At 42.7% G+C, this 11,545-nt stretch overlaps 1 protein-coding gene across 1 annotated transcript in view; it reads right to left on the bottom strand.

Annotated features, from left to right (window-relative positions):
* hyou1 (hypoxia up-regulated 1) overlaps positions 1–11,531 on the bottom strand; it is a 19,600-nt gene extending 8,069 nt beyond the window's left edge. The window contains exons 1-19 of the mRNA XM_020620613.1: positions 11,306–11,531; positions 8,958–9,033; positions 8,637–8,730; positions 8,344–8,422; positions 8,021–8,175; positions 7,536–7,612; positions 7,247–7,428; positions 6,331–6,446; positions 5,360–5,546; positions 4,985–5,119; positions 4,381–4,463; positions 4,092–4,224; positions 3,631–3,815; positions 3,226–3,364; positions 2,718–2,775; positions 2,250–2,326; positions 1,957–2,115; positions 1,689–1,855; positions 1,526–1,613 (exon numbers count right to left, since the gene is read on the bottom strand). Coding sequence (XP_020476269.1) covers positions 1,526–1,613; positions 1,689–1,855; positions 1,957–2,115; positions 2,250–2,326; positions 2,718–2,775; positions 3,226–3,364; positions 3,631–3,815; positions 4,092–4,224; positions 4,381–4,463; positions 4,985–5,119; positions 5,360–5,546; positions 6,331–6,446; positions 7,247–7,428; positions 7,536–7,612; positions 8,021–8,175; positions 8,344–8,422; positions 8,637–8,730; positions 8,958–9,027 — 2,184 coding nt within the window. The 5' untranslated portion in view covers positions 9,028–9,033; positions 11,306–11,531. The remainder of the gene's footprint in view (positions 1–1,525; positions 1,614–1,688; positions 1,856–1,956; positions 2,116–2,249; positions 2,327–2,717; positions 2,776–3,225; positions 3,365–3,630; positions 3,816–4,091; positions 4,225–4,380; positions 4,464–4,984; positions 5,120–5,359; positions 5,547–6,330; positions 6,447–7,246; positions 7,429–7,535; positions 7,613–8,020; positions 8,176–8,343; positions 8,423–8,636; positions 8,731–8,957; positions 9,034–11,305) is intronic.
* Between the last annotated feature and the right edge of the window lie 14 nt (positions 11,532–11,545).

The raw sequence follows: 11,545 nt of genomic DNA, 5'->3' as shown, positions 1-11,545 counted from the left end.
CAGAAAGCTAGTAATCCACTGACAGGTGTGGGCAGTCACAGTGAGCTGGGTCAGTTTGGAGTGGAGGGTGTTCAGGGCCGAGCTGAAGTCCACAAAGAGGGGCTGTGCATAGGTCCCTGGGAAGTCGAGGTGTTGCAGGATGTAATGCAGTGCCACGTTCACTGCATCGTCCACTGACCTGTTTGCCCGGTAAGCAAACTGCAGGGGGTCTAGCTGGGGGTCTAGGATGTCCTTCAGGTGGGCCAATACTGGTCTTTTGAAGGACTTCATAACTACAAATGTCAGCGCAACAGGTCTGTAGTCGTTCAGTCCACTGATGGAGGTTTTCTTGGGGACTGGAATGATGGTGGGGCGTTTGAAGCAGGAGGGGACTTCACACAGCTCCAGTGACCTGTTGAAGATGATTGTGAAGATGGGGGCTAGCTGATCAGCACAGGGTTTCAGGCAGAGGGGGGTCACACTGTCTGGGCCTGGTGCCTTTCTGATCCTTTGTTTTTTGTAAAGGCCACACATATCCTTTTCACAGATCTTCAGTGGTGGGGGGCTGGAGGGAAGGATGGTGATCATGGGGGAAGCAGTTGCTGGGTCTGAGGTGGGGAGAGTGAGGAGGGAGTGTTGATTCTCAAACCTTCAGTAGAACACATTCAGGTCATCTGCTAGTTGACGGTCCTCCACAGCAGGTTTTCAGGCTCCCCCACACAGACGAGGGATCGTTGGCTGAAACCTGAGCTTTCAGTTTTTCAGAGTAGCTCTTTGCTGCTCTGATCTCCCTTGTCAGTGTGTTCCTGGCCTGGCTATACAGAGTTCTGTCCCCACATCTGTAAGCCTCCTCTTTGGCACGACGAAGCTGCTTGAGTCTTGTTGTAAACTAGGCACACACACACACAGAAGCTGATATAAGATGTCACAGTGTCAGTGAGTTCATCCATACAAAAATCGGAGAAGGGTAGTTCGGTGTGAGTTGTCCAATATTTAACACAGTTCTTCTCTGGTAAAAGTAATCCGGGATGGGTTGCAAAAGACTGAGAAAACAAAGAAAAACGCACACACACACACGAGAGCACGAGTAACCAAGGCTGCCATCGCTGTCGGTGCTGTCTTTATCTGGAGAAGTTACTATGTCTGCATTATGCCAGTTAAAATATGGGGTTTCTCAGTTACCCGCTTTGTTTAGAGTGTTACACATCTCTTTTCATTGGTACATATACCGTTGTTTACCTATCTATGGAGGAGACAGTCAAATTAAATAATGCCTTTGCGGATCGTCCTGCTGTCCACTTGCGACACACCACCGGCAACAGAAGCCGCGCATGTTCACGAACTGCCCTCTGGTTTTTAGAAAGAGGCTTTCTGTTGTTAACATTCTGAAATAATTACAGTCTATTTGTGGTTATGATGGGTGTAAATGCTAATCTAGAGGTAGCTGAAATTAAACATTAAATGGCTGGAAACAAGTTAAAACAAACAAACAAAAAGAACAAGGAACAGTAAAAGTGAAACATCTCACCAAGCTTTCGTTGCTTACCTGTGTCTCAAAGATAAATGCTTCCAGGCTGTTAAGTGCCTTTTCCCTCTCCTGTTTGGCCAGGTCTCTGTCTGTCAAATCTTGCAGCCTAAAAGGAAGCAAAGACTGTTTTAGCTGATAAAAACAAACAAGAGTCAAAAGGAAATGAAGATTGCTACTTTACTTCTTTTTAGAGGAAGTGACTTCGTCTGCAGTGGGATCGAGGATGTCCTTGATGACTAGTTCCACCATGATATCTTCAGAGATCTTGCTCTTCTTCTGAGGTTTTGCCTTCTTCTCTGCATCTTTGTCAGGCTCAGCACTTCTAGTTTTATCTCCATCCTTTTCCTCCTTCAACAGCAAAGATTGAAAAATGTAGAACCATCACCGTCTACATTAACTCTGACTTTTTTTTAGTGCAATGTTTCTCAGAGAGATGCAACACATCTTACCTTGGCATCAGTCTTGCTGCCTGCTTCCTCTGTCTTCTCTTGGCCTTTCTCTTCACCTGCACTTTTCTCTGAATCATCCGGATTCTCCTTTGGAACCTCATCCTTCTGGCTCTCATCCTTCTCATCCTTTCCAGAGTCTGGAGGCACTTCCTCCTCATCCTGGACATGGCAAATCAAAGGGAACAATGTTAGCTACGAGCTCAGGCCAGGCATGCATGAAATATCCCGCCTGATGCTTTTGAGTGTAAACTGACTGTGACACCGTGTAGCACCACTGATGCAGCTGCAGTTACCTGGACAGGTTCAGTTACATTTGGAGCAGGTTCTGAGGATCCTCCTCCAAACAGGGTGGAAATTGTATTACCCAGTTCTGAAAGACACAAAGTATTGGCTCAGCTAAATAATGAGGAGTCCGATATGCTGTAATACACGTAGGGCTGCATGATATAGTGTCAGGTGACAATGACTGTCGTGTTTGCATTAGCACCAAACTATGCGCTCCCTTTTCCTCGCTAAGCTGCATTAACCAATAAGTACAAAGTGATTTATTTCTGCCTCAACTGCTATTCGGTACTAGGTGTAGGCAGCGCAATGTTTGAAAAATACTCGCAGGAGGGCACAGAATATCTTTCACCATGTCATACATGTTAGATTTGTTTTTGAAAGCACCTTCTCTTCCTGTCTATAGCTTGTCACATGACAACATTTTTTGCATAGAGTTTGGATGGCTAAGGTTACAGATGTGTATTTGCAAAACCTACTAGTTAATGTGGATTCCTCTTCTTTCTCCTCCACATTGGTTTCAAAGACAGACTCCACCTGGATGAAAATAAAGAAATGTTAGCCTGGTTAACTAGTACAAATAAAAACTGTATCCCATGGACCTTGTGCAGGTGATTATTTGATTAAGGATGCATAACTCCTCAGATCTTTGTTTTTCACTTTGATTAATCCTTTAGTTAAGCACATTTTTTTAAAGTCAGCAAGTGTTGGCTTTGATTTCAATCAGCCTCACTGGCCACCATGGCAACCAGGTCACACACAGCCCAAGTGTAAACCAATACGTCTTACATAAGAGAGGAGTATAACCCATTATCCACATACAGTGGTTTTCCTTATATAGCTGTGGAAAATGACACTACCTAACAGATGTGTGCCGTTAGCCACAGAATGCTGTTTCTGTTAGAAGAGCACATTAGAACTGTTTCTCAGCATTATGGCTTTGATTGTCTGAATGCTCACTGAGGAAGCTGAATCAATGTAACTAACCCGATCCAGCAAAAGCACTCCACTTTCATCCATGTTGAAATGGGCTTTAATGCCTTTTGACTCGGCATCCTCATGCATCTGGAAGCTGCTGCCCACACCAGACAGTTTGACTGTGGTCAGGTTCAACGCGCCAAACACACTGCAACACACGGACAGCAAGGAGACAGGACAACATATTGGAAATAATAAGGAAATACAGACATGGGTCAAAGAGAGAACTTGGAACGAATCACACATTTAAGTCTTTTTTGACTAGACATTTATGGCTTTCATTTGTCACCATTTCAGTTTTTTTTTTCCTAAACTCCACTTTCTTGTAGTTAAGGAATGTCGGGACCAAGGTTGAACTGCTTCCATTTCCATGCTCCAGGAAGCAATAAGTTCAAAAGTATGCAAAAATCCTACCTCAGTTCATCCTGACTGAGGAAGCTGAGGTCACCGTAGTTGATGTCAAAAGCAAAGTCATCATTGTAGCGGTTGAATGTAATGACCTTGCGCTGGGGGTAGGGCGCCATCCTCTGGAAGAGGATACGTTTGTTTTGTTTCAGGGTTTTGATCCCGTCTTCCTCCATCTCACGGCTGAACTCCACCTGATGGAAATAAATACTTGATGGTAACATGGCTTATAACAGTGCAACAGTGACAATGCATGGCAGCTTACTTTAATTTTAGATTCAGTGTACAAATGAGGGATACCAATTCAAAGACAACATATACATTTGTGATAACCAACATCACCTCAACAGTTGGCTGTTAGTAAAGAGCACATGACCACAAGCAAAACCAAACATTACTATGGCTTTCTATAGTGGCCGTTATTCAAATTCATCTCCAATAGCCTGAGGCAGTAAATGAGCGCCCCTGACCTGAATGGGGAACACTGCTGCATCTCGAACCAGGAAGGGCTTGACCTTAAAGGCTTTGCTAAGGGCAGCAGCCTGGTACACAGCACCCATTGCTGCTGCCTCATCTGCATTGATGTTCTTCCCCAGCTCCTCTCTGGAAACAAACACACAATTTACAAATGCAGGTACAAAAAGAAAAAACAAAATGTGGCATCAAAGTTCAAGTTGCAGATGAACGGAGTTCTTTATTAACCTTTTTGAAATAGAAAGTTTTTCAAATCACAGCAACATCTCTTTGGTTGTCACTTACTTCCCCACAGCTTTGAGAAGCACTTCCTGAACCCTGGGGACACGGGTGGAGCCCCCTACTAAAATCACCTGCTCAATTTCATCCTGTTGGCAGAAATGTAAGAACTCAGAGTCAGAAAGCTCCATTAACTAACACTAATAAAATGATCTTGTCCTACAGTAATATCAGTCATGCTGTCTAATTACTTCCTAAGTGGAGGCAACATGTATTCTGTTGATGGATTTGTACTCCGTTTGACAGGCACCACTAGAAGTAGTCAATGCAATGTGTGTCAAACTCCAGTTTGTTTTCTAATCAAGGATTTTATCTTTTCGTTTAACACTGATTTTCATGACAATATTTTAATTAAACAAAGGAAAGACAACAAATAAATGTGCTGAAAAGGCCACGTTCTCAGCATGATTTATGACATCACAACTAGTATGGATGCCAATGACCCTAACTTGCACAAATGTGATATGGAAACATGAAACCCACAGTACAGAGCAGAGACTGGAAGACAACTTGTGTCCAGCAACTGAACTTCTGAGGGACTAATCTCTTTGGTGGGGAAACAAACTATAACCATGTAAAACTTGCAAAGGCATGAGGTGGTGATACTGACCAGCTTCATTTCTGCGGCAGTGAGGGCGTCCTGCACTGGGCGAGGCACTCTTTCAAAGAGATCAACACACAGCTCTTCAAACTCGGCCCTGGTCACCTTGGCTTTAAAGTCAATATCATCCATCAAACCTTCCACCTGAAAGAACACTTTGTTCACTGCACTGGTAATGCACCCAGATATTACGATTATCTGGACAATAAACAGCAACATTTCTAAAACCTTAAATCATTTCATTTAAATAATAATTCACAATGCTCACAATTGTATTTTAAGCTATCAAATTAATTAAGATGCTGCAGATGGTTCCAACATTACTGCATCAGGCACCACCACTGAGATGGACTGAGGCCCAACAGTCCACGTCACTGAACTCACCTGGGCCATAAAGTCTACATTTGCACTGAGCACTGTTTTGAGCCTCTGAGCCTCTTTGAGGAGTTTTGCCATGGCCCGGGGGTTCTCCCTCACATCCTTCTTGCTCTTCTTCTGGTTGTTGAACAATTTGGCCAGGTGGTCCCGGAGTCGCAGGTCCATCTCAAAGCCCCCTAGCCCACGGTCAAACCTAGAGCCAGAATATGATAAATACACTTTAGTCTTCAGTGCTTAAGAAGTATTTGTGAAGAGTGAATGACTATTTTTAAAACGCGTGTTTTTGAAATGGGCTGACAATCGAGAGAAGAATTTGGTTTTCCTATTCAGACACACTTGAGGAAAAACAGACACCCACACAAAGTACAGTATCTCTTTAAGCTTTAAGGAGGTGGCTGGCTCAAAGGTAAAGCGGGTTGTTTCCTATGCAGAAGGTTGGCAGTTTGATTCCTGGCTTCTCCAGTCAAAGTGTCCTTCAAACTGAACCCCAAGTTGCTCCTGATGACGTCACCGATGTGTAAATGGACAAATTGCATGCAAGTGTTTTCAGTGTGCAGCTTATCAAGGAAAAGGGAGCGCTTGGTTTGATGCAGGGCATCACTGTGCTAATGCAAACACGGCAAAATCATTGTCACATGAGACCGAGATCGCACGGGGATCTAAAGCATGCTCACAAAACAGTTTATCGTGCAGCCCTAGATGAAATATTTCCATTTATTCATATTATCCATTTCCCATCTATTCATCCGTTTCATCCTTTCACTTGTTTAATATTGATACTTCAGGACTATTTACCCAAACAAGAGGCTACACTACACTGTGCAATTATACACACACTTTCCATATTTTATACTCTATCTTGACGTTGGAGGATTTTGCATATTTTAAAAGCTCTTTGAAACAACAGACCTGAGAGGTCGTCTCACTGAACAGATTTAGGCCTTTACTGGCACAAGCATTTTTAGTAGAAAACTCACCCAACACCTCGGATCTGTAGCTGGGGCTGGGTGCCAGACTCCTTGGTCTTGACTGTCTGATAAGTGACGATGGTGGCTGTAGTGCTGCCCGAGCCCATATCATAAAACATCACATTCTGAAAGGAAGCAAGATGAGACTGTCAGTGATTTCGTAGTCCGTTGTAGCTAGCTAGGCACTTCCTACACTGTTACAAATACATTCATGTCAGTGTAACCTAAATATAAAGCTACTTTACAGTGTGAACAATATTAAGTATCACCTGCTTATCAAATAATTCTCTGGCAAACCAACAATTTAAGGATAAAGGCTACCATTAATTTATATTTCTGTTATTATCAACAAATCCCTTGAAAAGACCAAGACCAACAATGTCTATCTCGATACTCTGACTTTCCTACTGTCTGTCACTCTCGGCTCCAGGTCCCCTGATTCTGACATTTATAAACTGAGACAAAAAGTGTCATTTATAAACTGCTCACAATGGGGTTAAAAAAAAAAAAAATTTCCAAAAAAAAAAAAAAAAAAAAACTGGGGTAATCACTGTACCAAGTGTAAGCAAATGTTACTCCAACGTTAATCCACTTTCAGTGCTCCAGTGAGTATTTCTAGCAGATGGACAGTGTATGTGGGAGTTAAGCCAAACTAAACTACAGTGTGTGCATGTATGTTCATACTAAATGAGTGTCACCCAGTACAACAGTGTGCCTCGCTGTTGTGTGTTTAATAATTTTGGATCAACAGTGGAGCTCCGTGGCACAGAGGAGTGAGACAAATCAGACTTTGGAAACACACAGTGCTAGTTAATATTCATCGTTGATGTGGGTCTGCACATGGGATTTGTCGACTGCAAGTTGAACACAGAATATCACCAGTCTGATTCTTCAACATGTATAAAATAAAATGCTGAATGAGCACCTTAGCTGTGTTATCTATATCTTTTCTTCTGAAGACCCCATAATTCAAGGCCACAGCTGTGTTGTCATTGATGAGCTGAAGCACCTTCAGACCTGCCATCTGTGCAGCCTGCAGGACTGCCCTGCGCTCTGCCTGATTGAAAAAGGCTGGGACGGTGATCACTGCATCTTTGATAGGTTGTTCTGTGAATTGGAAAGATTGAGAGGAGGCAGAAAAAAAAAAAAAATCCATGTTTCACATATGTGAGAAGGTCATATAGCGAAGCATCTTTTTGCTCAAGCCAACTAACCTGCAAAGTCCTGAGCCAGTCCACGAGAATAATTGAGCACCATCCCGAGGAGCTCCTCAGGGCTGTACTGCATTTCTCTGGCAGAAGAAAAAGCAGAGAGCAAGGTCAGATGAATCTGAACAACAGTGCCGTTTCCTTTTATAATCTATTGATAACGTGTTTTACAGATGGGACTCCAGGACCGATGTTTCCATGACAACCGTTATAATACATATCTCTAAGGATCCCCAACAATCAGTAATAAACAAATGTGTTTCAGATGTGAACACCATACCAAATGTCTATACTGTAGGGCACAGCCTAATATAGCATATTATTGTATATACCACGTAGAGACTAAACGACAAACTAATCATGCTTTGAACTTTTGAGGTCAGGGCAATCGCATGCAAACTATTTGAAGGCTCAGTAGTTCAGATAAACGGACAGAAGAGTTGACATACATCATTAACTGTATGACAAGAAATGTGAAGCAGGAAACTCACTCAGAGCTTTTAAAGCAAACGGTGCCTCTCGTTGGGTCCTCTTGCAGCTGGTGCTCAGGGAAACGTTTCTGATAGAGCGCCACCTGGGGGTTGTCATGCTTTTTGCCCAGCAAGCTTTGCAGGTGCCTATAAACTGTTTTGGGATTCTTCACAGACTGAAATGTACACAGTAGGACCATTAATTGCATAAAAGGAAAATACATATACATCTCATTTTGACTTTAAAGTGTTTTTAACTTGGCTTTCCGTTAACTGAAAATGATATTCATCAGATTAAGCTCGCTTTCTATCAAGCTCAGTTTAGGAAATTTGAGAAGCCATACCACTCCCAGTGCACCATCTCCAAAAAGTCGTTCATTTTCCTTGAGACAAACAACTGTGGGTGTTTTCCTCCTCGACTCCCTGAAGAAAAACATAGACATCAACTCTGAAATGTTGTTTCATGCTGTATTATTTTGGCTTGCTTTTGGACTTTGGTTTTTAGAAATTTAACATGCTGTAAAAGGAAACAAAACTTGGTGTTTGCATTTTCCCCAGTTATATTTCCCCTAACATACAAACCTGGCATGTGCACTTACTCTACTGCAAATGAAGACAAACACACAGTTACACTCACTTGTTGAGAACAATCTCCATTGGCACACCAGGTTTTACTATGGCCATTTTCATCCACTCACTGCCTAGATCAACTGACATGACAGCTACGGTCACTGCAAACAAAGATGTGCTACATTAATGTGAGAAACTGCACAGGTTGCATTATTCACCCATCTTATCTGTTTCACTGATCAATAGCCGCATGTCTTTAACAGTATGGAAGTGTTGGAGCTAAACGGCCAGTGTCTTTAGCAGGTAATCCCTCTTGGCTGACAGCACTGCAATCAGGGCTTTATATTAGAAAAAGTATGTCTGTGTAAGCTGATGCATTGTGTATTACCTGTGTGAGAAGGCAGCAGAGCCAGGACAAGGCAAAAGAGAGCAACCGGCACTAGCTTCCTACCCCCCATGATGTGCTATAAAGACAAACAAATTAAACATTTGTGAACCCCAGATTTTCAACTGAATAGCCCTTTACAAGTCCTTACTTGTCCTAACCTTGGCCACATCTGCCTTGTGTGTCAAAGCCTCAGCTAAGAAATGCATCTTACAGGAACTTCATCACCATCAATGCCACACACACTTATCTTGGTTCTATTTACTCATCATGTAAGAGCAGGTGCAGCCGCCATGAGGAACAGGATTATCTCCTACATGAAAAGTCAAACCTGCTCGTTTTGCATGTACAGTGGGTATGGAAAGTATTTAGACCCCCTTAAATTTTTCACTCTGTTATATTGCAGCCATATGCTAAAATCATTTAAGTTCATTTTTTTCCTCATTAATGTACACATAGCACCCCATATTGACAGAAAAACACAGAATGTTTGACATTTTTGCAGATTTATTAAAAAAGAAAAACTGAAATATAACATGGTCATAAGTATTCAGACCCTTTGCTCAGTATTTAGTAGAAGCACCCTTTTGAGCTAATACAGCCATGAGTCTTTTTGGGAATGATGCAACAAGTTTTTCACACCTGCATTTGGGGATCCTCTGCCATTCCTCCTTGCAGATCCTCTCCAGTTCTGTCAGGTTGGATGGTAAACGTTGGTGGACAGCCATTTTCAGGTCTCTCCAGAGATGCTAAATTGGGTTTAAGTCAGGGCTCTGTCTGGTCCATTCAAGAACAGACCCGGAGTTGTTGTGAAGCCACTCCTTCGTTATTTTAGCTGTGTGCTTAGGGTCATTGTCTTGTTGGAAGGTGAACCTTCAGCCCAGTCTGAGGTCCTGAGCACTCTGGAGAGGGGGGCTGCAGTGATGGTTGACTTTCTACAACTTTCTCCAATCTCCTGACTGCATCTCTGGAGCTCAGCCACAGTCATCTTTGGGTTCTTCTGTACCTCTCTCACCAAGGTTCTTCTGCCCTGATAGCTCAGTTTGGCTGGATGGCCAGCTCTAGGAAGGGTTCTGGTCGTCCCAAACGTCTTCCATTTAAGGATTATGGAGGCGACTGTGCTCTTAGGAACCTTAAGTGCAGCAGAAATTTTTTTTTGTAACCTTGGCCAGATCTGTGCCTTGCCACAGTTCTGTCTCTGAGCTCTTCAGGCAGTTCCTTTGACCTCATGATTCTCATTTGCTCTGACATGCACTGTGAGCTGTAGGGTCTTATATAGACAGGTGTGTGGCTTTCCTAATCACGTCCAATCAGTATAATCAAACACAGCTGGACTCAAATGAAGGTGTAGAACCATCTCAGGGATGATCAGAAGAAATGGACAGCACCTAAGTTAAATATATGAGTGTCACAGCAAAGGGTCTGAATACTTATGACCATGTGATATTTCAGTTTTTCTTTTTTAATAAATCTGCAAAAATGTCAAAACTTCTGTGTTTTTCTGTCAATATGGGGTGCTGTGTGTACATTAATGAGGGAAAAATGAACTTAAATGATTTTAGCATATGGCTGCAATATAACAAAGAGTGAAAAATTTAAGGGGGGCTGAATACTTTCCGTACCCACTGTATACCCAAGCTTGATCTCTATACAGGGATCTTCCACAACTTCAAACAGGAATAGATACACAAATACAAGTGTTCAGTCACTTGCTTTCAGCTCTTTGGTGCTAATTTTGCAATGTTTACAGTGGATTGTGTCCAGGTAGCCGATATGTCAGCATCTAGTGCACCTGATCCAGCCCTCACAGGTGTTGACAGTCTCCAAACACGTGGCATTAACCGCTCTCTCTACAAGGAACCAGTGCAGTCAAGATAAAGTAGTTTTCGAATATTCACTCGTGAAAATGCCTCCTCGGGTGTAAACTTACAATTCAGATTGAACACATTAAAAAACGAACATCGTTTGTATTTAGAAAACAACATGCAAGTGTAGAAGCTTCTAGCCCGGTGAGGCAGTGACGCAGGAAAGCGGATATAGGAGCTCGAAACCCCGATTAAAAAAACACTTGTCTATTAGCTTTGAAAAATCGCTTGAAAGAACTGGCTAGTCAGAGAATAAGTAGCTGGTCTGTATCATACAGTTATGGTAATGTTATACGATACCTTTGTTAGCGTTACACCTTAACCAGTAGCTAAGTTAACCGCTCAATTCGAACACAACTGGACCATTTGTTTAGCTGGAAAAAACAGACCTGACAAAAGTTGACGGCTAAGGTTACTGTTGGCTAACACGCTGTCTGACAACCATCTAAAGCATGATAGGTGCACTGTGGTGTGGCATGAACTTACCTTTCCTCAAATGCGAAAAAAACAAAGTGTGAATGAGCTACCAACAGACTGCGCTTTTCCGGCCAGGCTCTAAGATCAGTTTGTCCTGAATGACCTTATCCCTTGATTTGGAACCTCTTTATTGTCACGTTTGGTAGTTTTTAGTTCCCCTTATCACCGGCTCGCTCTCAGCACTCGGGCCCGGAACGCGGCGTCACCTCATTGGATCCGCTCGAGCCGCTGCTAGGAGGACAAATACTG

Source organism: Monopterus albus, unplaced genomic scaffold (genome assembly GCF_001952655.1).
Source record: "Monopterus albus unplaced genomic scaffold, M_albus_1.0 scaffold243.1, whole genome shotgun sequence".
In the NCBI taxonomy this organism is placed as follows: Eukaryota; Metazoa; Chordata; class Actinopteri; order Synbranchiformes; family Synbranchidae; genus Monopterus; species Monopterus albus.
Note: the sequence above shows the minus strand (reverse complement) of the source record. Positions and strands in the feature narration are given on the sequence as shown.